Here is a 27,831-nt window from a genome sequence, read left to right on the forward strand (position 1 = left end):
CCATGAAGGACCTGGGTTCCATGGCTGTGGGAATCTCCTCCATGTCCGTCTCGGCTCGCAGGGGTCTCTGGCTGCGCCAATGGTCTGTGGACGCGGAATCCAGGAAAGGTGTGGAGGGCCTACCCTATACAAGTCAGGCTTTGTTTGGGGAGGAGCTGGATGAGTGGATTGACTCGGCACGGCGGGTAAGTCTCCTTTTCTCCTCTCAGCTGCACCGGCTATGAAGAAGCCTTTTACACCAGCCACGTCACAGTCCAATCAGCCCGCGAGGCCTAGAAAGAACAAGCCTTCTCACACCTTCTTCAGAGGTGGTCGTGCTAAAGGAAAATAGCCTGCTCCCGCAGGTCCCCAAGACCAGAAGCCTGTTTCTGGTGCCTCCAAGTCCTCTGCATGACGGTGGACCACACAGCCTGGAGGAAGGTCAGGTGGGAGCAAGACTCCGGCATTTCAGCCATGTCTGGGTGTCGTCTGGCCTGGACCCTTGGATACCGCATATAGATTCCAGGGGGTACAGACTGGAGTTTCAAACTCTCCCACCTCACCGTTTCTTCAAATCAGGCTTGCCGGCTTTGCCAGCAGACAGAACAATTCTTCTGGAAGCTATCTGAAAATTGGTAGTGTCTGATGTCATTGTTCCAGTTCAGCCTCATCAGTGGAACAAAGGCTACTATTCGAACCTTTTCGTGGTACCGAAGCCGGATGGTTCGGTACAACCAATTCTGAACTTAAAGTCTTTGAACCCTTATCTCAGGGAGTTCAAGTTCAAGATGGAGTCTCTGAGAGCTGTCATCTCAGGACTGACGGATGGGGGGTTCCTGGTGTCCCTGGACATCAAGGATGCGTACCTCCACATTCCCATTTGGTCGCCGCATCAGGCATATCTCTGGTATGCACTGTTAGATGATCACTATCAGTTTCAGGTACTGCCGTTCGGTCTTCACCAAGGTGATGGCAGAGATGATGGTGCTCCTCCGCAAGCAGGGCGTGAACAAAATTCCGTATCTGGATGATCTCCTGATCAAAGCGTCGTCCAGGGAGAAGTTGTTAAAATCCATTGCTCTCACGACACATCTGCTCAAGGAGCACGGTGGATCCTGAACCTTCCAAAGTCTCATTTGGATGGAGAAAGCATTGGTGATTCAAACAATGGTCCGGGATGTCTTTAATCCTTCCCGGGTATCGGTTCATAAGTGCATCCACCTTCTGGGGAAGATGGTTGCCTCCTACGAGGCTCTGCAGTATAGAAAGTTTCATGCTCGATCCTTTCAGCTGGATCTCTTGGACCAGTGGTTGGGATCTCACCTACATATGCACCAGAGGGTACGTCTGTCACCAAAAGCCAAGATTTCACTCCTCTGGTGGCTACAACTACCACACCATCTGGAAGGCCGAAGGTTCGGAGTTCAGGACTGGATCTGTCAGGAATCTGCATTCTCTGTCGCATCACTACTGTGGAACTACAGGTTCCAGCAGTTCAGTTCTGTTCCAGTTCCAGTTTTCAGTCTACTGCAGCCTGGAGTACACAGTGCTTCAGCTAACTCACAGCTGATCTGAACACCCAATCCAGCGGGGTGTGTTCTCACAGATGCAACATCCAATCATCACAGACCAAGGGGTATAAACTCCAGTTCCTGGCTCAGTCTCATCGCCTTGGACAACACGTCACATTCTGTGAACAGGCGTCTCCTGTTTGCAGTCCTCTGTCTGCAGAGATACCCCTGTGTATTGGACCTGTGGAACTACAGGTCCCAGCAGTTCCAGTTCCGTTCCAGTTCCAGTTCCAGTCTTCAATCCTTTGTTTCCAGCAGTCTTCTATTTCTGGCATCTCCAAGTCATCTCCCTGTTCCAGTGTTCCTGTGGAACTACAAACTCCAGCCACAGCCAGCCACAATCCACCAGCAGTAAGAGACTCTCCTCAGGTGTTTTATCATTATCTACCTGTGCACTCATTATCAGTTACCATCTGTGCATCTCAGCAGTTAACATCTATTTGCTTAGAGACTGTCTCCTGCTTAAGCCCGTTAGGCTATCTGGACTTGTGCTTCATAGAGACTGTACAGTTATCAGAGTTCTGTTTTTCCAAAGTTATTTCATCCTGAGTTATACTGAGACTGTGTGCTTTTTACAATTACCGGAGTTCTGTTTGTTTCAATCATAGTTACCAGTGACTTTTGAATATTTATTTCCTGTTATTTCTGGTTTTGCATTCCACTGCAATTGCATTCCACTGCACCTGTTATTCAATTGCTTTGTGATCCCTGTGACATAATAAATATCAGCGCCTATGCGCAGGACTATTCTTCGGTCTCATCGTGCATTACGTCACACCAACACTGACCCACTAGCGCCCCCGCCGGGGACAGACAAAATCGGAATCCTGACAGGATCCTTCTAACCATGGATGCAAGTCTAAGAGGTTGGGGAGCAGTCACTCAGGGGGAAACCTTCCAAGGAAGGTGGTCGTATCAAGAATCTCTTCTCCCAATAAACATCCTGGAGCTAAGGGCCGTATACAACGGCCTTCTTCTAGCAGCACACCTTCTACAGGATCGAGCTGTTCAGGTGCAGTCGGACAACGTGACCACAGTGGCCTACATAAACCGACAAGGTGGAACGAAGAGCAGGGCTGCAATGTCAGAGGTGTCAAGAATTCTCCTCTGGGCACAAAGGCACGCAGTGGCGATGTCAGCAATCTTCATTCCGGGAGTAGACAACTGGGAAGCAGACTTCCTCAGCAGACACGATCTCCATCCAGGAGAGTGGGGACTCCATCCAGAGGTGTTCGAAGAGGTAACCAGTTGGTGGGGGGTTCCTCACATAGACATGATGGCCTCCCGCCTCAACAAGAGAGAGACCCGCAGGCAGTGGCGATGGACGCACTGGTAACACCGTGGGTGTTCAAGTCAGTGTATATGTTCCCTCCACTTACTCTGATTCCAAAAGTTTTTCAACTTGTAAAAAGAACAAAGGTTCTGGCAATCCTCATTGCTCCGTACTGGCCAAGGAGGGCTTGGTACGCGAATCTGCTGGATCTTCTGCTGGAAGATCCACGGCCCTTACCTCTTCTGGAGGATCTGCTGCTGCAGGGGCCGTTCGCTTATCAAAACTTACCACGCTATGTTTGACGGCATGGCGGTTGAACGCCAGATCTCAGCTTGGAAGGGTATCCCGAGCGAGGTGATTCCTACTCTGATACAGGCTAGGAAGGGGGTAACGTCTAAACATTACCATTGCATTTGGAAAAAATATGTGTCTTGGTGTAAATCCAAGAAATTTCCTGCGGTCGAGTTTCAACTTGGACGGTTTCTCCTTTTCCTGCAAGCAGGTGTGGATATGGGCCTGAGATTGGGCTCCATCAAGGTCCAGATCTCAGTTTTATCCATTTTCTTCCAAAAACAATTGGCTGTCCTCCCTGAGGTTCAGACCTTTTTGAAAGGGGTTCTGCATATCCAGCCTCCCTTTGTGGCACCAACGGCACCCTGGGATCTTGATGTGGTATTACAGTTCCTGCAATCGGATTGGTTTGTGCCTATACAGGAGGCTGAAATCAAGTTTCTCACGTGGAAGGCGGTCACTTTGTTGGCCTTAGCTTCTGCTCGATGTGTGTCGGAATTGGGGGCTTTGTCCTGTAAAATTCCCTATCTGATCTTCCATGAAGATAGGGTGGAACTCAGGACTCGTCCGCAGTTGCTGCCTAAGGTTGTATCTGCATTTCATATCAACCAACCTATTGTGGTGCCAGTGGCTACTGACTCCTCAATTGCTTCAAAGGCCTTGGATGTTGTGAGGGCTTTGAAGATTTATGTGAAGAGGACGGTTCGTCATAGAAAATCTGACTCTCTGTTTGTCCTCTATGATCCCAAGAAAATTGGGTGTCCTGCTTCTAAGCAGTCGATTTCACACTGGATCAGGTTCACCATCCAGCATGCATATTCTACGGCAGGGTTGCCATGTTCAAAATCTGTAAAGGCCCACTCTACTTGTAAGGTGGGCTCTTCCTGGGCGGCTGCCCGGTGTGTCACGGCTGTACAGCTTTGCCGAGCTGCTACTTGGTCTGGGTCGAACACGTTTGCTACGTTTTACAAGTTCGATACTTTGGCCTCTGATGACCTCAAGTTTGGTCAAACAGTTTTGCAGGAGCCTCCGCGCTCTCCCTCCCGTTCTGGGAGCTTTGGTACATCCCCATGGTACTAATATGGACCCTAGCATCCTCTAGGACGTAAGAGAAAATAGGATTTTAATTACCTACCGGTAAATCTTTTTCTCGTAGTCCATAGAGGATGCTGGGCGCCCGCCCAGCGCTTAGTTTTCCTGCATTGGTTTTATAGTTCAGTACTGCCTGGTTCATAGGTAAGTTCTGCGTTATTTACTGTTTCAGTACTGTTTCGGCTGTTGCTGAGTTTTCTAGCATGTTGGCCGGTTTTGCCTGTTGTGTGAGCTGGTATGAATCTCGCCACTATCTGTGTATTTCCTTCTCTCGAAGTATGTTGTCTCCTCGGACACAGTTTCTAGACTGAGTCTGGTAGGAGGGACATAGAGGGAGGAGCCAGCCCACACTGTTAAACTCTTAAAGTGCCAATGGTCCCTGGTGGACCCGTCTATACCCCATTGTACTAATATGGACCCCAGCATCCTCTATGGACTACGAGAAAAGGATTTACCGGTAGGTAATTAAAATCCTATTATTTCACAGCATACAGGAGCAGTGTGCTTTTAATTTGTAAGAACTGCACCCAAATTTTTGTAGCAGACAGGGACAATGTAATGTTATTAAGACATATGCACACCTATATTTCACAGCATACAGGAACAGTGTGCTTTTAATTTTTAACTGCACCAAAACTTTTATAGCAGACAGGGCCAGTGTAATGTTATTAAGATATGTGAAATCCCATTATTTGAAATAAACATTTACATACCAGTGTTATTATATACTGCGGATGCAAATTGCATCTTATTACCATATATGATAATAGTGCGCTAAATGTTGCAGCACTATGTCCTTTAAGAGAAAGCAAATAGTCACACCCATGGTATACTGAGGTCCAACGCTCAGATATATATATATATATATATATATGTATTTGATATTAAAAGGTATGCATACAAAATAACATATGTACAGTATATCATTCAGTATAACATAATAATAAATAATACGTTTGTGGTACAGTTACAGTTACATGGGAAACAGTTACAGTCAGCATACATCACCCTTAGATCAGTAGACAGTCATCTCCATTTAGAATCAGCAACAATTGAGCTTCCTGGGGTAAGGGAAAATACTTATATACTGTGTATTGGAGAAGATACATGTCTGGGGCTGGGTCTTCTGCTATTGGTCCAGGGGTGGGACATATCCAGTATGGGGATCATTGGTCGGCTCAAACGGTGGGCGATGACTAAGTCCTGAGATGTGATTACTGTTGTTTACATCTTAGTTCCCGCCCCAAGACCAGTCAAACCCACCACATTATCATACAGTAATATACATAAATCCGGTATTGCTAATAACTTGTTGCCGCAATATGTGACAATATCCTCGCAACCACCGAATTACTGCTTATGTGACCCTGAACAGTTTGATCCCACACATGATGTATTTATGCAATCCCATCCTTGTGATATATATTTTTAGATATATGTGCTTATCCTTTGTCTTACAGTACTTTAATAATCTTCAACTGTACCACATCCAGCAGTCTTCTGCCACCTGATACTTATTCCAGTGTCGTCTGCTGATGTAATTGTTTATTTACCCTGTACTTGTCCTATACTGTCATCAACTGTAAGTTGCTGTTTTCCTGTTTGATTATTTATGTACTCTGTAATTGGGCGCTGCGTAACCCTTGTGGCACCATATAAATAAAGGATAATAATAATTATATATATACTGCCCAAAAAAATAAAGGGAACACTAAAATAACACATCCTAGATCTGAATGAATTAAATATTCTTATTAAATACTTTGTTCTTTACATAGTTGAATGTGCTGACAACAAAATCACACAAAAATTATCAATGGAAATCAAATTTATTAACCCATGGAGGTCTGGATTTGGAGTCACAATCAAAATTAAAGTGTAAAAACACACTACAGGCTGATCCAACTTTGATGTAATGTCCTTAAAACTAGTCAAAATGAGGCTCAGTAGTGTGTGTGGCCTCCACGTGCCTGTATGACCTCCCTACAACCCCTGGGCATGCTCCTCATGAGGTGGCGGATGGTCTCCTGAGGGATCTCCTACCAGACCTGGACTAAAGCATCCGCCGACTCCTGGACAGTCTGTGGTGCAACGTGGCGTTGGTGGATGGAGCGAGACATGATGTCCCAGATGTGCTCAATTGGATTCAGGTCTGGGGAACGGGCGGGCCAGTCCATAGCATCAATGCCTTCGTCTTGCAGGAACTGCCACATGAGGTCTAGCATTGTCTTGCATTAGGAGGAACCGAGGGCTAACCGCACCAGCATATGATCTTACAAGGGGTCTGACGATCTCATCTCGCTACCTAATGGCAGTCAGGCTACCTCTGGCGAGCACATGGAGGGCTGTGCGGCCCTCCAAGGAAATGCCACCCCACACCATTACTGACCCACTGCCAAACCGGTCATGCTGGAGGATGTTGCAGGCAGCAGAACGTCTCCAGACTGTCACGTCTGTCACATGTGCTCAGTGAGAACCTGCTTTCATCTGTAAAGAGCACAGGGCGCCAGTGGCGAATTTGCCAATCTTGGTGTTCTCTGGTAAATGCCAAACGTCCTGCACGGTGTTGGGTTGTAAGCACAACCCCCACCTGTGGACATCGGGCCCTCATACCACCCTCATGGATTCTGTTTCTGATCGTTTGAGTAGACACATGCACATTTGTGGCTTGCTGGAGGTCATTTTGCAGGGCTCTGGCAGTGCTCCTCCTGTTCCTCCTTGCACAAAGGCGGAGGTAGCGGTCCAGCTGCTGGGTTGTTGCCCTCCTACGGCCTCCTCCACGTCTCCTTATGTACTGGCCTGTCTCCTGGTAGCGCCTCCATGCTCTGGACACTACGCTGACAGACACAGCAAACCTTCTTGCCACAGCTCGCATTGATGTGCCATCCTGGATGAGCTGCACTACCTGAGCCACTTGTGTTGGTTGTAGACTCCGTCTCATGCTACCACTAGAGTGAAAGCAACGCCAGCTTTCAAAGGTGACCAAAACATCAGCCAGAAAGCATAAGAGCTGAGAAGTGGTCTGTGGTCACCACCTGCAGAACAACTCCTTTATTGGGGTGTCTTGCTAATTGCCTATAAATCCACCTGTTGTCTATTCCATTTGCACAACAGCATGTGAAATTGATTGTCAATCAGTGTTGCTTCCTAAGTGCACAGTTTGATTTCACAGCATTGTTATTGACTTGGAGTTACATTGTGTTGTTTAAGTGGTCCCGTTATTTTTTTGAGCAGTGTATATATATATACATATATATATATATGTATATATATCCTTATATTTTTATGGCACTCCCAATCATGCTGTCATCCACCTGGGTGCCCTCCTCCAAATGATATAAAACTGCAGGGGGTACCTTCAATTGTTGTCCATAAAGAAGGAAACCAGGCGGCACTCCAAGGATTTGTTGCAGGCAAAATACTTTATATTAAAGTGACAGTGCAAAATAAGTTAGTACAGCATAGTGCGAGCCACCGACGTTTCAACGCCCCTCCGGCGTTTTCTTCAAGGTGCTATGCTTACAAAGTGCAGCGTGATAAACATGTTTGTTATTGCTGTTTATCACGCTGCACTTTGTAAGCATAGCACCTTGAAGAAAACGCCGGAGGGGCGTTGAAACGTCGGTGGCTCGCACTATGCTGTACTAACTTATTTTGCACTGTCACTTTAATATAAAGTATTTTGCCTGCAACAAATCCTTGGAGTGCCGCCTGGTTTCCTTCTTTATGGACAACAATTGAAGGTACCCCCTGCAGTTTTATATGTATATATATATATATATATATGTATATATATAGTTTCCTGCTATTACAATTACGTTATGAAATATATATAAACCGTGGGTTAGATGTGTTTAAAACTATGTGTAGGAGAATATAAATATACATTTGATCTATCATACATCAATGTCTCGCCTGCATTTTTTAGCACACTCCCTGAAAACGGCCAGTTTCCGCCCAGAAACACCCACTTCCTGTCAATCACACTATGATCACTCGAGCGTTGAAAAAACGTCGCTCGAGCTTGTGCAAATCTCCAAAGTTTTGTGTAAAATAACTAAGCGCATGCGCACTGCTTACCATGCGAATGCGCATTTTCAACCTAATCGCTCCGTTGCGAAAAACGGCAACGAGCGAACAACTCGGAATGACCACCAATGTGCCTTACATATTATGTCAACCTCTATTAACCACTTGCCTGGCATGGTCACATCAGATGCGACCATGGCTGCAAGTGCTCTATTTGACCTAGAGAGTGTTAGCAGCGGTAGGGAAGATAAACTTCCCTCCGCAGGATCCTGTTACCTCCAGCGGCTGCAGACAATGGCAGCCGCTGGGGAGTGTAAATGAACCCTCCAAAGCCACCCCAGACCCTCCTGAATACCTGCAGGCTGTCCCGGCTTTCAAAATTAAAGCCGCGATGTTCGCGATGTTCCCGATGTTCTGATGGTCGCGATGTTCCCGATCAATGTTTCGATGTTTGAAAATGTAAACAAAAAACCTATTTTTTTTAAACTAAAATCATTTGGGATAGGGTTAAATTCATGTTCTTCACCTAATTCACTCATTTCGGAGGGGTTTTCGGCGAAATAAATCATCAGTTAAGTGGTTAATGCACTTATACATATGATGTCCCTTACACATATGCTGCAATTAATGCCCTTATATACATAATGACACACATAATGTACCTTTCAGATATGCAGCACATTATTAGTGCACCTATACACATAATGACACACATAGTGACCTTCACACATTTGCTGCAAATTATTAATGCATTTATACATGACCCACATACTGGCCCTTACACATATGCCGAACACTCTGCACAACCAACCCACCTGCACACAGCACTCACTCACTCTGCCTCTGCTTGGATACAGATGTGTCCACATACTGTACATCTTGCCTCAATACGCCATGCAGCAGGAGATGCCTGGTGAGACTCACCTGACAGCTCTGCTGACGTCAGGCGCCTTTTTTAATGAAAATGCATCTTATTTGCATTACTATGCTGATTAAAATGATATGCAGCATGCCTATATTCTGTGTGCAACTGTGGTTATATCTGCATACGAAATGATACGTTACAGTGATTTCCAAGAATACAATGTAACGTAGCATTTTGTGTGCAGATACAGCCGCAGTCACACACAGAATATAGGCATGAGCATATCATTTTAATCAGCAGAAGCTGCTTGTGCCACTAGGCATACCAAATGCCCTAGGCATTTGCTTAGTTTGCCTATGCCTAGGGCCGACTCTGAGTCCCTGCCCCAGTGGAGCTTACAATCTATATTCCCTACCACATGTACAGTACATACTAGGGTTAATTTTGTTGGGAGCCAATTAACCTACCATTATATTATTGGATTGTGGGAGGAAACAGAAGTGCCCAGAGGAAACCCACGCAAGTACAGGGAAAATATACAAATTCCACACAGTTAGGGCCGTGGTGGTAATCAAACCCATGACCTCAGTGCTGTGAGGCAGTAATGCTAACCATTACACCATCTGTACACATCACTGCTTTGGTGTGTGCCACTGTAATATAGTATGAGGTTGATTGTAGGACTTGGACTGGACATTATACTGTAGGTGTACAACATTATCTGGATTGTGTTTAAAAATATGCAGTACACTGTGACATTTTGGGGGATATTCAATTATTTGAAAAGTCAGTTGGGTGTCTGTTTTTTTCCTATCTAATAGACAGAAAAAAACAGACACTCAACCGACTTTTCAAACATTTGAATTCCCCCTTAATGTCTGATCTTACATTTCCCATTATGTTTCCTGAGATGTTCAAATTATTTATGTAATTCCTACTGTCCCTATCACGACACAACACACACACACACCAGTAAGTGCACCACCTGTTTAATGACATTTTTACACTCAGCAGTGGCTCAATCTAGAATGAGCAGCATAGCTGTGATCCATGGGAGTCATTCCGAGTTGATCGTTAGCTGCCGTTTGTGATGTTAGTGTATTAGAATGCTTAATATTTGTAGACACTCCCTTACTAATATGTGTAAGCCTGAATCTTCAGTGATGGTCCCTGGGCCCAAGGGGATGCTGGGAAGTGGGTGGTCCAGTGTGCAGTGTGCCTGGTGATGGAATAAAACAGCACAGCAGTGAACTCACATGTCTCTGTGTCCTTATGACTGGATTTACAAACATATGAACAAAACATGGTGTCAGAAGAAGTTTAACTTGGACTGCTAGTGTTCTCAGAATGTGAAAGAATCCTGTAGCAGTCTGTAAGGCTGTGATACTCAGTGTCTGAAAAGCCTGCCGTGTGCTCCTCTCTTCAAACAGTGAGTAACCATGGATAAACTGGCTCCTCCAACCGGCATGCTGATGTCTGGTAACTTGTCTGAAAACTGGAAAAGATTTAAGCAAAGCTTTAATATATATCTTGCTGCATGTGGAGCTGATACAGAGGCTGACAAAACTAAGGCATCCATTTTCCTCCATGTGATAGGAGAGGATGTGCTAGACATTTATAATAGTTTTCAGTTTGCTGAGGGGCAGAATATGATGCTATCTTCTATAATGCAAAAGTTTGAAGATTACTTTGTGCCAAGGAAAAATGTGACATATGAAAGATATAAGTTTTTCACATGTGATCAGAAGTCTGTAGATGGATTTGATCAGTATGTTACAGAGCTGCAATCACTCAGTATAACCTGTGAGTTTGGTGATTTAAAGGATTCACTGATTAGAGATCGTATTGTCTGTGGAATACCTGATAATGGACTCAGAGAGAGACTGCTGAGAGAGCAAGACCTAACACTAGACAAGGCAGTGACTATGTGTAGATCTGCAGAAATAACTAGATTTCAAGCCAAAAATTTACACAAGGAAGCTGATGTAGTGCAGAAAACAGAGCCAAGCAAACCTGTAGTGCAGATAGTGCAGAAAACAGAGCCAAGCAAACCTCCATTCTCAAGAATGAAGCAGTTTAAGCCACAGTCTAACAAGGAAATGTGTAGTAGATGTGGAAATGCTCACAATTCTAAAATGTGCCCTGCTTATGGTAAAACCTGCATGAAATGTGGTAGACTTAATCACTTTGCCAAATGCTGTAAAATTAAAAGTGAAACAACCAATGTGCATGCTGTTATACTGGCGCGCAGGTGAATTTAATTTAGTTTCAAGACTATAAGACTTTTAGAGTAAAACCTAAAATTCATCCAGCCAAAGTGAAAATTACAGGGTACACTGGGGAGGAAATTCCTGTGAAAGGTACATGCTTAGTGACACTGAAATATAAGGGACAACAGTTTAAAACATCTCTACTGATTGTGGATAAAAATGTGCAACTGATTCTAGGATTAAGTTCCTGTGAAAAACTAAGCTTGCTAAAAAAAGTTTTTATGGTGACATCACAAGTAGAAGATGACTGCAAATCGATGTTTACAGAATACAGAGACTTGTTTGAAGGTCTAGGTTGTTTGCCTGGAGAGCATAAAATAAATATAGACACGCAAGTTTCTTCAGTGATACACCCCTGTAGAAAAGTGCCGTTTGCGCTGAGAGAAAAACTGAAACAAGAGTTAAATCTCAAGGAAGCCTTGGGTGTGATACAGAAAGTTGATAAGCCTACTGAATGGGTAAGCTCCTTATTAATTGTTGAAAAGAAAAATGGACAACTCAGAATATGTCTAGACCCCAGAGATTTAAACAAAGCTATTAAACAAGAACATTTCAAACTACCAACCAGAGATGAATTCATGTCGCAATTTGCGGGAGCAAAATGGTTCAGTAAATTGGACGCATCTTCAGGATTCTGGCAAATGAAGCTAGATGAGGCCAGCTCAAAGCTTTGTACATTTAATACACCAGAAGGTCGATACAGATTTCTTCGACTACCATATGGAATATTGTCTGCTCCAAAAGTATATCACAAAAAGATACACATGATTTTTGAACATATTCCAGGTGTTGAAACAATGATGGATGACATTATTGTCTGGGGATCTACAAAGGAAGAACATAATTCTAGATTGAGACAAGTAATGGAACTTGTCTAGAAAGTGAATCTAAAGCTAAACAAGGACAAATGTGAATTTGGCGTGAATACACTTACCTTTATGGGCGACGTGGTCTCGGATCAAGGTGTAAAACCAGACCCAAGGAAAATATCAGCCATACTGAACATGGAACGTCCTAACAACAAAGACGACGTCAGAAGATTCCTAGGAATGATTACTTACTTAGGAAAGTTTATTTCTCAACTCTCTGAACGAACAGCCTCTCTTAGATGGTTGTTGGACAAAGATAACGAGTGGATGTGGTCACATGAACAAGAAGAAAGTTGGCAAAACTTGAAACAGATCATTACAGAGCAACCACTGCTAAAATTCTTTGATCCTGCGAAAAGAATAAGAATTTCAGCAGATGCTTCGCAATTTGGCCTAGGCTCAGTGCTGTTACAAGAACATGAGGATACATGGCAACCAGTAATCTATGCATCAAGAGCACTGACAAGTGCTGAAACAAGGTATGCTCAGATAGAAAAAGAACTTCTAGCGATCACATATGCATGTGAGCGATTTCATCAGTTTGTGTATGGTCAAACATTTACAGTGGAAATTGACCACAAGCCATTGGTAGCTATCATGACTAAATCATTACATGACTGTCCCATGAGAATTCAACGAATGCTTATCAGACTACAGAAATATGATGTACACTTGCTGTACTGTCCCGGCAAATACATGTACATTGCTGATACACTTTTTCGTGCTGTGGACAAAAGTGAAGGTTCCAAAAGTCTGATGGATGAAGAGATAGAAGCCTATGTTAATTTGATCGTAGCTTCTCTACCAGTGTCTCTTGCAAGACAAGAACAGATTAGGAAAGAAACTGAGACAGATGACACAATGAAAGTGATGAAAGATATCATTCTGAAAGGTTGGCCAGCAGAAAAACATGCAAGCCCACTGTCTATCCAGGATTATTGGATGTACCGCAGTGACCTTACAGTTGTCGATGGTATTATTTACAAAGGCAATAGGTTTGTCATACCTGCACGACTAAGAAAAACTATGCTGTGCAAGATACATGAAGGCCACTTAGGAGAAGAAAAATGTAAGCGGAGAGCGCGTGAAGTTATGTATTGGCCAAGAATGAACCAAGGCATAGCACAGACTACAGCTACATGTGAATTATCTTACGTATAGACCGGAACAACAAGTCGAGCCACTGAGTCCTCACGCAGTGCCAGAGAGACCGTACCAGAAAGTTGGCACAGATTTGTTTGATTGTAATGGGAAAACGTACATTGTTGTGGCTGATTATTACTCTAACTACCCTGAGGTGAAGACACTACATACAACTACTAGTAAACCGTAATCAATTGCATGAAGTCAATCTTTGCAAGGCATGGTGTTCCTATGGAAGTATTCACTGACAATGGTCCTCAGTTTTCCAGTGCTGAATTTAGACAATTTGCTGATGGGAATTTGTCCATACTACGTCAAGTCCCCACTATCCACGCTCAAATGGGTTGGTGGAAAGTTCAGTAAAAACTGTAAAGAGTCTCATGAAAAAAGCTCAAGAAAGGTAAAGAAGATTTCTACAAAAGTCTTTTAATCTACCACAGTACACCTTTACAGAATGGACTTTCTCCTGCACAAATGCTGATGGGAAGGAGGATTAGAGCAAATCTCCCGATACATGATGAACTGCTTAATACACATAACTCAGCGTTGGTCAGACTGAGTAAGGAACGTCAACAGGCGAAACAGAAACTGTTCCATGACAGGCGAGCAAAAAGCTTATCTGATCTAAAATCGGGTGACCAAGTCCATCTCAGAGATCACGAGAAAGGTATTTGGGTGCAGAAAGGTATTGTGCAAGCACAAGTAGCACCAATATCTTATACTATACGTACAGAGCGTGGAACGGAAGTAAGAAGAAATCGGGTGGATTTAAGATCTCAACCTAACCATAATGAAGACAACATGACTGAAGAATACCCTTCATCTGACATGTATGATAATCCTGATAATGGTGAACAAACCACGATTCTAGAAAGGTCCAACATGGTCGATGAAACACAGACTGTGTATGAAAGACCCAAAAGGGAAATACGCAGACCTGAGAGACTCATTGAAACGTGTTAGATGATGTTCTTAATATGACGTTGTTAATTGTTGCATTGAAGCATACAGGGCTTATCTTTAAAGAAAAGAGGATGTGATGTTAATGTATTAGAATGCTTAATATTTGTAGACACTCCCTTACTAATATGTGTAAGCCTGAATCTTTAGTGATGGTCCCTGGGACCAGGGGGATGCTGGGAAGTGGGTGGTCCAGTGTGCAGTGTGCCTGGAGTTGGTGATGGAATAAAACAGCACAGCAGTGAACTCACATGTCTCTGTGTCCTTATGACTGGATTTACAAACATATGAACAAAACACCGTTGTTCGCAGCACAGCGATCAGGCAAAACAATCGGCATTTCTGCGCATGGGTACGGGCCGCAGTGCGCACGTGCGACATACTTTCACAAAAAACTATGCAGTTTCACACAAGGTCGAGCGACACTTTTCAGTCGCTTTGCTGATCGGTGAGTGATTGACAGGAAGTGGGTGTTTCTGGGTGGTAACTGAGCATTTTCCGGGAGTGTGCTAAAAAACGCAGGCGTGTCAGGTAAAAACGAAGGCGTGCCTGAGAAAACGGAGGAGTGGCTGGCCGAACGCAGGGCATGTTTGTGACGTCAAAGCAGGAACTAAACAAACTGAAGTGATCGCAAGGAAGGAGTAAGTTTGCAGCTACTCTGAAACTGCTTGAAAAAATTTCAACACTATTCTGCTAACCTTTCGGACGCACTTCTGCTAAGCTAAGATACACTCCCAGAGGGCGGCGGCTTAGCGTGTGCACTGCTGCTAAAAGCAGCTAGCGAACGATCAACTCGAAATGAGGGCCATTATTCACAGAGAGGTGGATTAGTGAACTTTGAAGCTGAACTCAATGAATTCATAAGCAGAATGATATAAAGAGTAAGAAATATTTGCCTTTATACTGTATGTTTGCTAAGTTGGTAACAGCAAGAGTCAGAAACTTTGTCTTGCACTTGGTGGGGTGTTGGTAGCGAATGTGGTTGTTGTATTATCTTGGGTAGCCAGATTGGTTTTAAAAAGTTTTCTTCTGTGGTTTGTTTTATAAAATGCTGTATAATCCTTGAATTGTATCATTTTACAGTACATCAGGTTAATACTCTAGGTAAGAATTGTGGACAACACATTGGAGGAAATTCAAATGGTATTGCCTCCGATCTCTCGTCTAAAATTATATTAATTTGATGCCCCCAATCGCGCTGATCGCGCCCATTAGTTTCGGGTTAAGGCGCGTAAAAAAGCGGCTAAACCTGACTAAAGTAATAGGTGCGATCAAGAAAAGTGCCGTTTGGGCTCCCAAACGGATCACTTTTCAGACATTTCAGCTCACCACCCCTGGCGGGTGCGAGCTGAAGTGTACACACCGGCAGCCGATCGCGCCCGAACAGTGTTACATTAGAATAGCTCAGTTTGGCGCTATCTAGTGGCTGCAAGAGGATTTGAGTCTCGCCCTCTGTGTAAGAATATATAAAAATCTATATGTATTATTTTATCATACTTGCCCATTGAAATGGAAGACAACCAATCTCAATCACTTCCCAGTGAAGTGGGCGGGGCTGTGATCCAGCATCATGGACCCATCCCACTGTGCAAGTGAATCGCATCATTCTGCAGCAGAGATGAGTGGTGGATGATAGATCGACAGTCAATAGGTCGACACCATATGGTTGACATGCATTTGGTCATCAGGTACAAATGGTCGACAGGTATAAAAGGCTGACAGATGAAAGATCTAAAGTGCTAAAGGTTGACGGGTACAAATGGTTGAAATGACAATGGTCGACACACATATGATCAACACAAGTTTTTTCCAACTTTTTCATCATTTACCATCCATGTGGACTACGACTGGGAATAGTAACCAGTAGCAGAGCGATGCACTTTTTTTCCAAAGCGAGACTGCGCAGGTACACATTTCCGCTAAGTTATCTTAGATATGGTTAAACATACAAAAAATTGTGTCAATAATATGTGTGTCGACATTTCTATGTCGACCTTTTGACCCTGTTGACCTTTTTGTACCTGTCGACCTTTTGTACTGTGTACCTTTTAAATGTTGACCTTTTGACCCTGTCGACCTAATGTTTGTCAACCATATGATGTTGACCTGTTGACTATCAACCTATTCATTGTCAATCTTTGAATCCAGACCCTTTTGACTAAAATTCACATCATCATGCTCCCTGCACTTGCTCCTTAGACCTCCCCTAAAAAGTAAGCAGGTATGCTTTCAAAGTGCAAACAAAAGGAACCTAAGGGCAAAATGTACTTACACCAGTACTGTTTTTTTTGTAGAAGAGCATATATATAGGTAGAACATATCGCACAGCTCTGGTTAAACACAGAGTAGAATTGGTTTCCTCCACCTCAATGGTGACATGGCGGAAATGTCTCCAGCAGTGTACAAGTGGGAAGTGGAGAAGTTGTCCATAGCAACCAATTGACTGCTAGCTACTGTAGCATTTATCATGTATATTCTAGAATATAATATGCTCAAGCTGATTGATTGCTACAGGCAACTTCTTCACGTCTCCACTCTTTACACTACTTGATACATCTCTCCTTAAAGGATGTGTATAAAACAAGTCACATGTTAATGAGCAAACTCTTGGCCACACATATATGCCCTTACTCCACAAAGACTTTGTTTATTTCTTCCACTGATTGCAGACCGAGTGAATAGAATGGAGGAAGGAGTGGAGATGTGTCGCCCTTTGCTCCATATTTACTTTAATACATTACGTAGACCAACATGTCTAAAAAATGTATATAACATTTCCTAGTACAGGTTGAGTATCCCATATCCAAATATTCCGAAATACGGAATATTCAGAAATACGGACTTTTTTGAGTGAGAGTGAGATAGTGAAACCTTTGTTTTTTGATGGCTAAATGTACACAAACTTTGTTTAATATACAAAGTTATTAAAAATATTGTATTAAATGTCCTTCAGGCTGTGTGTATAAGGTGTATATGAAACATAAATGAATTGTGTGAATGTACACACACTTTGTTTAATGCACAAAGTTATAAAAAATATTGGCTAAAATTACCTTCAGGCTGTGTGTATATGGGGGTCATTCCGAGTTGTTCGCTCGCAAGCTGCTTTTAGCAGCTTTGCACACGCTAAGCCGCCGCCTACTGGGAGTGAATCTTAGCATATTAAAATTGCGAACGAAAGATTCTCAAAATTGCGATTACACACCTCTTAAGCAGTTTCTGAGTAGCTCCAGACTTACTCGGCATCTGCGATCAGTTCAGTGCTTGTCGTTCCTGGTTTGACGTCACAAACACACCCAGCGTTCGCCCAGACTCTCCTCCGTTTCTCCAGCCACTCCCGCGTTTTTCCCAGAAACTGTAGCGTTTTTTCCCACACGCCCATAAAACGGCCTGTTTCCGCCCAGAAACACCCACTTCCTGTCAATCACATTACGATCACCAGAACGAAGAAAAAACCGTGAGTAAAATTCCTAACTGCATAGCAAATTTACTTGGTGCAGTCGCACTGCGGACATTGCGCATGCGCATTAGCGACTAATCGCTCCGTTGCGAGAAAAAAATAACGAGCGAACAACTCGGAATGACCCCCATGGTGTATATGAAACATAAATGCATTCTGTGCTTAGATTTAGGTCCCATCACCATGATATCTCATTATGGTATGCATTTATTCCAAAATACGGAAAAATCCGATATCCAAAATACCTCTGGTCCCAAGCATTTTGGATAAGGGAGACTCAACCTGTATTAAGTAATTAAAACGCAAAATAATGTGATTATTGTATATTTATACATCAACTATGCATGCTACATAGAATACATTATATGCTATCTATGCTGAACTCTTGTTTTCAGCTTTAATGTCGTAGTCTGGAATATATGGGAGGCAAACTCTGAGTCATTATAGTGATGAGCGACATTTGTAGTTAATTTACCTCCTCCTGTTCCACCTGCATGTGGGACTAAGGGACACATAGGACACAGAGGACAATGACACTAGTGACAATCACACTATGCTATAGCAGAGAGTATATTTGAAGTTTACATTTACATTCCTAGCAGAGCAAAATCAATGAACGGCTTTCAGTGAGTCATTACAAATAATGGTGACATTTCTGCATTGTAATTTTTGCAAAACATGACGGCTTTCCATGACAATCTCACCGTCAGCACCACACCTAGCGTGCCCTACATTCATTCATGCCCCTTCTATAGTCTGGTTATGTTTACCGAGATATCAAAATGCTGTTACCAGTTCAAAGTCCTGAATGTGACTGCACCAGGATCCTTTCAAGTTAATGTATAACTTGGATATCGGGAAGGAATAAATGAAATGGGATATAAATAAGGGTCCCAATCTGCAGGAGGTACATTCTTCCAAAGCTTCCCTGTAGACCCACCATCAAGCTCTCCACCATGACTGTAAGTATCCTCATTGTACATATATTTCTTATGTTTTGTTTGAGGTACCAGGATGTGCTAGATACAATAGCAATGAATGAACTAACACCCCAAATATCCACGCAGACACGGGTTAATGTTTTTCAAAACCTTACAACAGGGGCCATTAGAGACTGCACATCAGGACCTGATTCAGAGCTAAACCTAAAATTGAGTATTATTAATACATGTACAATATACATCTGTACATTTATGTTCCTGCGGCTGTAGTTGGAGTTTCATGTATCCTAACATATATAAGGCTTTAAATCTAGAGTAAAGAGACGTCCACAGCAAGCATTTGCCTATCAACCTCACCAACTAAGAAACCTGAAAAAGGGCTATGGGGTGTTTAAAGATGTGCCTTCTTAAAGTGATATCTTAATGATACGTGTAAGTCCAAACTGTGTCTCTACGCCCCACTACTCACTGTGCTGAATTCTACTATGAATTCCCCAGAACCACTTTACAGACTCATATATGCTCTCCTGAAACTTTTACTAAATACAGTCATTAACCACAGCAAATGATTTTTCTATATTAGATATCCCACAGATTTTAAACATGACCTACAGTATGCTTTATATCTGCACCGGGGTTTACTTTTAAAGAGAAGAATTTCCTCAAGAATAGCAGGTATTATATATCTGGGGAATAACCTGGCATAGGTTGAATGAAATAATTAAATGAGCTCAAATCGGGGGCATGAGATATGTAACCACAAAAAAAATTAGTTAACAAAATGCTTTAAACAATTGCACTCCACACTACCAAGTTCAGTGTGCAATAGGGATCGATGTTAAATAAACATCAGAAATCACAGAAATTCTTAATTTACCAAATCCATCATTAAATCTCCAAGCTGTATTCTAGGGAATGCCAGTTTCACATATTGCAACATATGTGATATATAGCAGGGACGTGCGGTGAGCTAAATGGCTCAGGAGGCACTGGCTAACCCCAGAGCCGCACGTCACTGATATATAGATAGATAGACAGACAGATTAGATAGATAGATTGATAGATAGAAAGATTGATAGATTCATAGCTCTTGCCAGTTCCTTACATATGTAGTAAGGAGAAGAGAAACAAGAAAAAGTGACCTTTGTGATATATAGCAGGGACGTGCGGTGAGCTAAATGGTTCAGGAAGCACTGGCTAACCCGAGAGCCGCACGTCACTGATATATAGATAGATAGACAGACAGATTAGATAGATAGATAGATAGATAGATAGATAGATAGATAGATAGATAGATAGATAGATAGATAGATAGATAGATAGATAGAAAGATTGATAGATTCATAGCTCTTGCCAGTTCCTTACATATATCACTGTCCTGCCCCCTCCACAGCTCACACTGCTCACCCCACACCTCCCAACATGTGGGATAGTTGAAGCGGGACATTTTCGAAACGGCCATGGCCTTTAGAAAAAGGTGCATGGCTTTGCAGGAGTGACTCGATCGTGAACCATGCCCCCCATTCTCGTCACTGAGGGGGCATGCCCAGCGCGCTCTGAGTTGCTGGCATACCCACTCTCCCTCTGACTCTAGTGAATAGACGCTGTGCACATGCGCACATCGTCTTTTCACTGCTGCTCTGCTAAGCTGAGCAGCAGTGACAAAGCCTCCCGACTGCCCCCCCCCCCCACTGCGGGATACTGCAGCCCGCATGTGCAACAGTGGGACAGTCCCCCAAAATGGGACTGTCTCACGAAAATCGGGACAGTTGGGAGGTATGCTCACTGCCCCACACAGCTCCCACTTTTCCCCTCACCTAAACCCCCTACACCAGCTCAATACACTATCACAAATACACACACATACAAACACTGCACATACACACATACACTGTACACAAACACACACTGCACAGACACTGCACACTACATACCATACTTGCCGATATTCTTGCTGCCCCCTCCAAGAGGAGGCAGCCAGCTCTACATGGTGGGGATGTGTGATGTGTCATACTGGAGGTGTGGAAATGGGGGTGATACTGGTTATGGGCAGAGCGGGGGGTGTGTCTGCAAATTACATCATTGCAGACCCACCCCCACTACACAATGTAGAGATCACAGCAATTGTGAGGAAGGGGCTACAATGATGTGATTCACCACAAATCGCGTCATCGCCCCCTAGGCTGCGGGAGGGTCGGCTGAATTGGGGAGCAGGCAAGTGGTGACTGGCCAGTAGACTTGCCCACTCTTCTGGGGGAACACCACCTGATTTTTGTAGGCCTCCCGCCAATTTTGGGAGAGTAGGCAAGTATGATACACACACTGCACACACACCCTGCACACATACAAACACTGCACATATATACACACAAACACACACACACACCTCACAAGCAGCCGGTTATCTTCAGCAGCTCCCTCTCTCTCTATGATGGCAGCCCTCTGGGCCTGTGTAGCTCAGCTCCCCAACTCACACTTAATGCTCCCTCTCCTCTCCTGTAAAAAAAATAAAGGGCCTGCCGTTCAGATGCAGAGGGCATGGGCAGCGGGTGAGCCTGCAGTGCCTCTCTGAACAAGTGGTGTCCCTAGGCATGTGCCTAGTAGGAAATCCGCATACACATAATACATAGGTTCCTCAACAGTCACCTACTATAAGGTGATATTACTAATATTACCTTACAGTAGGTGACTGTTGAGGAACTAGAGGAATGGTCCAGGTAGACTAGAGGCATGGTCAAGAGTGTGGCAATTACAGTTCAATGCCAAAAAATGCAAAATCATGCACTTGGGTCTCAAAAATCCAAAGGCTAAATATAATATTAATGGCACTATACTGGAAACTACTGAGGAGGAAAGGGATCTAGGAGTCTCTCTTTCAAGTGACTTAAAGGCAGGTAAGCAATGTAACAAAGCAATGAAGAAGGCTAGTTATATGCTTGGCTACATTGGGAGAGGAATGAGCAGCAGAAAGAAGTAATAATGCACTGTATAGGTTATCTAGAATACTGTGTTCTGGAAGCCATATCTTCAAAAAGGATATTAATACATTAGAAACTGTAAAAAGAAGAGCAACTAAAATGGTGCATGGCTTACATCATAAAACATACCCAGAAAGAATAAAAAAATATCAATATGTATAGTTTGGAGCAGAGAAGGGAAAGGGGGGACATGATAAAAACTTTCAATTCTATCAAGGGCATTAACAAAGTCCAGGAGGGAAACATTCTTCAAATGAAGAGAAGTATTAGAACATGAGGACATGCACTGAGACTGGAGGGAGGTAGGTTCAGGGGAAATTTGAGGAAAAATTACTTCACAAAAAGGGACAAGTGGAATAGCCTCCCATCAGAGGTGGTAGAGGCTAAGACAGTACAGCAATTTAAACATATAAGGATATCCTTACAAAGAAATAAGGATCAAATGAGGTTTGATATAAAAATATGGTAAAAAAAAAAAAAAGGGGCAGTCTAGATGGGCCAAGTGGTTCTTATCTGCCGTCAAATTCTATGTTTCTATATTTATTGTGTGTATAACTAAGCAGAAAAGTCAGTTAAGAATATACAGTCTCTGCTTATCTTAACTTCTAACTTTATGGGATACAATCAAGAGTTTCTGTTAGTTTCATCATTGATCTTAGTAAACCAACTCTTAGGAACAGTGTACACTGCATTAATAACTAATAGTTTGTGCATGGGTCCCTTGTAATGGCTACACTCAGGCTAACATTTTACATTTTGTCCCTTTAGCCAAGTTTCCTGTGCTGTTTGCCCTCTACTTCCTGTATCTGCCTCACCCATAAATTAATCCTTGCTTTATCTTGCCAATAAAACAGGTGCTTTCTAGCATTATACTGTATCTGATTAACCTTTGCCTATAATAATTTTATGGCCATAGCATTTATCAGTATTATTTTAATTTAATTTAATTGCAGAGGCTATACTTGGGCTATACTATCATACTTGCCTACTTGGGAGAGTAGGGAAGTATGATACGCACACTGCACACACACCCTGCACACATACAAACACTGCACATACACACACACACACCTCACAAGCAGCCGGTTATCTTCAGCAGCTCCCTCTCTCTCTATGATGGCAGCCCTCTGGGCCTGTGTAGCTCAGCTCCCCAACTCACACTTAATGCTCCCTCTCCTCTCCTGTAAAAAAAATAAAGGGCCTGCCGCTCAGATGCAGAGGGCATGGGCAGTGGGTGAGCCTGCAGTGCCTCTCTGAACAAGTGGTGTCCCTAGGCATATGCCTAGTAGGAAATCCACATACACATAATACATAGGTTCCTCAACAGTCACCTACTATAAGGTGATATTACTAATATTACCTTACAGTAGGTGACTGTTGAGGAACTAGAGGAATGGTCAAGGTAGACTAGAGGAATGGTCAAGAGTGTGGCAATTACAGATCAATGCCAAAAAAATGCAAAATCATGCACTTGGGTCTCAAAAATCCAAAGGCTAAATATAATATTAATGGCACTATACTGGAAACTACTGAGGAGGTGTTAGGGTCTCCTGCTCTGTGCTGCCACGTCGTCATGGCAACCGGGAGACAAGTGCTAGCGGAGTAACCTGAGCGTAGCTGATACTCCGGTTCGGGTCTTTTGCTGTGCAGTGGTTACAGGCTCTGTGCACGGCAAGGGATCCGGTGCTGGTTTTTGTGCTCACAGTCTGTGAGGTCTGAGTGGGGCGTGGACAGCACCTGCTATATAAACCCTCTTCTCAGGTTAGGCAGATGCTGCTGAATCTTTGTTGGTTAGTCAGTTCCTGAAAGCTAGCTAGTACTGTGTAAACTTTGTATTTGTTTGTTGCTTACTGCAAATAGGCCTTGGGATTTGGTATTACACTCTGCCAATCCAGACCTAGCAGTAAGACTGGAGTCAGTCGTTTAACCTGCTGGGGTTCTTTTGCTACTCTGTGAACCTAGCAAGTTTGGGGCTATATTCTCAGACTTGCCTGCCAAAATCCTTTCTCACTGTGCAAGGTGTTCAGGTGTCAGTTTAGTGGCAGTAAGCTGAACCAGTGCACTGCAAGTGAGGACTAGGATTGTGGAGACTCTTCTTGTGTCTATTATTCCATCTCTGACCAAGGAGTTTACTGCCACACCCGTTGGTAACCCTTTAGGGTTTTGCTGTTGCCCTTAGCAACAGCATTTCGGGTTCTCTACGTATTAAATCACTACATCTCGCTTCTTTCCATCTGAGCATTCCTAATACTAGGGAGACACCCAGTTTCTTAGCCTTTGGGCTTCTCTGTTCACTTTGTGTTTATTTTGTTACCCTATCACCTTCTGTGTATGTAATGTCATATTCCCCAGTCTGTCTGTGAGTTCATTTGTTTTGCATCCCTCACCGTTCAGACACCAGTACATTCCTGCTGGCACTGGTGTGCGTAACATATTCAGCAGCCCAATACTCCTGTTGAAATTTTGTTGGAATATGGAGCATACCCCTCAAAATACTTTGCAACAGGTGGTCGATCAGGTGCAGGTCCTGACTCGACAATTTAATGATTTGTCCATTAAAATGCACACCTCACAGGCCGCTGGCGGAGCTCCTGCAGCAGCAGTACCTTCAGGGGTTAAGGAGCCGAAAGTAAATCTCCCGGATCGTTTTTCTGGAGATCGCTCGCAGTTCTTTTGTTTCAAGGAGAGCTGCAAGCTATATTTCCAGCTTAGGCCTCAGTCTTCTGGGTCGGAGATTCAGCGGGTGGGCATAGTGATTTCCTTGCTACAAGGAGACCCACAGGTCTGGGCATATGGGTTGCAGCCTGATTGTCCGTCGCTTAAAAGTGTTGATGCTTTTTTTACGGCACTGGGCATGTTGTATGATGACCCTGACAAGACGGCCTCAGCCGAGGCTCAGATTTCGATCCTTAAGCAAGGGCGAAGGCCAGTTGAGGTTTATTGTACGGAGTTTCGGAGGTTGGCCCATGATACCGAGTGGAATGACCCAGCCCTGAGACACCAGTACCGAAGAGGTCTTTCTAACCAGTTAAAAGACCAACTGGTACAATATCCCTTGCCTGATAGCTTGGATCAGCTTATGCAGTTATCCATTCGGGTGGATAGACGGCTGAGAGAGCGCAGGCTTGAAAGGGAGACCGAGGTTTCCTTCTTTCCCAAGGGAACCTCAGACTCTGAGGAATTTTCCGAGGAGCCTATGCAGATTGGGGCTACCCGCCTCTCCTCGCGTGAGAAGACGCGGAGGAGACAGCAGGGGTTATGTTTGTACTGTGGGAATAAAGGTCATGTGGTAGTATCATGCCCAGAAAAGCCGGAAAACTTCAGGGCCTGAGGGTGATGGGAAATATCCTGTCAGGCCAGAAGTCAGAATTTCCCAAGAAGACTTTTATCATTCCGGTGACCTTGAAGATCCTCGGTCAAACTGTCAAGACTGAGGCCTTTGTGGACAGTGGGGCCGACGGGGTTTTTATGGACCGCCAATTCGCCCTGAAACACTCTGTTCCCTTAGTACCCTTGGCATCGGAAATTGAGATCTGTGGGTTAAACGGGGAACCATTATCCCAGGGTAAAATTACCTCTTGCACTAGCCAGATTTCTTTGTTTATTGGAGCCACACACTCTGAAAAATTGTCCTTTTATGTGACTGTCTGTACTTTTGCCTCATTGGTGTTGGGGTTACCCTGGTTAAAGGGCCCACAATCCTCAATTTGACTGGGTCTCTGGGGAGATTCTTAGTTGGGATACTGATTGTTTCAGGAGTTGCTTGAGCCTTCCAGTCAGGCTTTCGCAGCTAAGTTTGCCAGGATTGCCAGGATGTTATGCAGATTTTGCGGACGTGTTCTCCAAAAGAGTTGAGGAGGTACTACCTCCCCATCGCCCCTATGACTGTGCCATTGATTTGTTGCCCAATGCTAAGCTTCCCAAGAGCAGGTTGTACTCTCTGTCACGTCCTGAGACTCAGGCTATGGCAGAGTACATTCAGGAGAACTTGGCTAAGGGATTTATCAGACCTTCACAGTCTCCAGTTGGGTCGGGGTTCTTCTTCGTGGGTAAAAAGGACGGTTCGTTGCAACCCTGCATCGACTTCAGGGAATTGAACCGTATCACGATTAAAAACTCATACCCTCTGCCTCTCATTTCGGTCTTGTTTGACCAGCTTCGTACTGCCACCATTTTTTCTAAGATTGACCTACGCGGTGCGTACAATCTAATCCGAATAAGAGAGGGGGATGAATGGAAGACTACCTTTAATACCCACTCAGGGCATTATGAATATTTGGCGATGCCTTTTGGGCTCTGTAATGCCCCGGCAGTCTTCCAGGACTTCATGAACGATGTGCTCAGGGAATATTTGGATAGATTCTTAGTTGTATACTTAGATGACATCCTAATCTTCTCCCATTCCCTGGAGGAACATCGGAAGCATGTACGCTTAGTCCTCCAGAAACTCAGAGACCACCGGCTTGGGGCGAAGCTGGAGAAGTGCGAATTTGAAGTTCAGCAAATCGCATTTCTAGGATATATTATCTCCCCAGAAGGTTTCCAAATGGAGGGTTCCAAGGTACAGGCAGTCCTGGATTGGGTGCAGCCCACTAGTTTGAAGGCGCTTCAGCGTTTTCTGGGCTTTGCGAATTTTTATAGACGATTTATCGCTGGATTTTCGTCTATAGTGGCGCCCTTGGTAGCACTCACTAAGAAAGGGGCGGATGTTGCTCACTGGTCTTGTGAGGCCAAAGCGGCTTTTGCCCGTCTCAAAAGGGCATTTGTCTCGGCCAAGGTGCTGCGACACCCAGATCCAGAGCGTCCTTTTGTGGTGGAGGTGGATGCCTCTGAGATGGGTATTGGGGCAGTGCTCTCTCAGATGGGGGTGTCTGATAATCGCCTTCATCCCTGTGCTTACTTTTCCCGTAAATTTTCGCCTGCCGAGATGAATTATGACGTGGGTAACCGGGAATTGTTGGCTATTAAGGATGCACTCGAGGAGTGGAGACACTGGCTTGAGGGGGCTAAGTTTGTGGTCTCAATTCTCACCGACCATAAGAATTTGGCATATTTAGAGTCAGCGAAGCGCCTCAATGCCAGGCAGGCACGATGAGCTTTGTTTTTTGCTCGCTTTAATTTTTTGATAACATATCGCCCTGGGTCAAAAAACATCAAGGCTGATGCGCTCTCGCTGAGTTTTGCTCCAATCCAGGAGACCACCGAGGAGCCAGTGCCCATTGTGTCCCCATCATGTATTAAAGTGGGCATTACCCAGGACCTCTTGTCATTAGTCCTTAGAGCACAGGAGCAGGCTCCTCCAGACCTTCCGGTAGGTCTTTTGTTTGTGCCTCCTAGGTTAAGACAGCGAGTGTTCCTGGAATTCCATGCCAAGAAGTCGGCAGGTCACCCGGGTATTGCCAGAACTCGGGAGTTGCTATCTAGGGCGGTGTGGTGGCCCTCGGTGGCTAGGGATGTGGATCAGTGGGTTCGGGCATGTGACATCTGTGCCCGAAATAAGACTCCTAGAGGGGTTCCTGTTGGCCCATTACATCCACTCTCTATTCCATCTAAGCCATGGACCCACATTTCAATGGATTTTGTGGTGGACTTGCCCAAATCCTCGGGGATGACAGCCATCTGGGTTGTCGTTGACAGGTTTTCGAAGATGGCGCACTTCGTTCCATTGGTTGGGCTGCCATCGGCCAGACGCCTGTCTGAATTATTTATGCTGCATGTTGTGCGCCTCCACGGGTTGCCACTTGATGTGGTCTCTGACTGCGGATCCCAGTTTGTGGCCAAATTCTGGAGGGCATTTTGTTCCGATCTCCAGATTTCTGTCAGCTTGTCGTCAGGCTACCATCCGCAGTCTAATGGGCAGACTGAAAGGGTGAACCAGTCCTTGGAGCAGTTCCTCAGGTGTTATGTCTCCAAGTGTCAGACTGACTGGGTTGCTCATCTGTCCATGGCGGAGTTTGCCTATAACAACGCGGCTCACTCTGCTACAGGGATCTCTCCCTTCCTTTGTGTGTATGGGCATCATCCTAAGGCCAATTCTTTTGACCCCCTGGACTCCACGCCTGGTGGTTCCTCTGTGGTTTCGGTCCTTAGAGGTATTTGGAGGAAAGTGA

General features: G+C 44.2%; 1 protein-coding gene across 1 annotated transcript in view; it reads left to right on the forward strand.

Moving 5' to 3' along the window:
• The first annotated feature begins 18,635 nt into the window (after positions 1–18,635).
• LGALS2 (galectin 2) overlaps positions 18,636–27,831 on the forward strand; it is a 51,517-nt gene continuing 42,321 nt past the window's right edge. Inside the window, exon 1 of the mRNA XM_063938811.1 lies at positions 18,636–18,764. Coding sequence (XP_063794881.1) covers positions 18,759–18,764 — 6 coding nt within the window. The 5' untranslated portion in view covers positions 18,636–18,758. The remainder of the gene's footprint in view (positions 18,765–27,831) is intronic.

The sequence above is a fragment of the Pseudophryne corroboree genome, chromosome 9 (genome assembly GCF_028390025.1).
Source record: "Pseudophryne corroboree isolate aPseCor3 chromosome 9, aPseCor3.hap2, whole genome shotgun sequence".
In the NCBI taxonomy this organism is placed as follows: Eukaryota; Metazoa; Chordata; class Amphibia; order Anura; family Myobatrachidae; genus Pseudophryne; species Pseudophryne corroboree.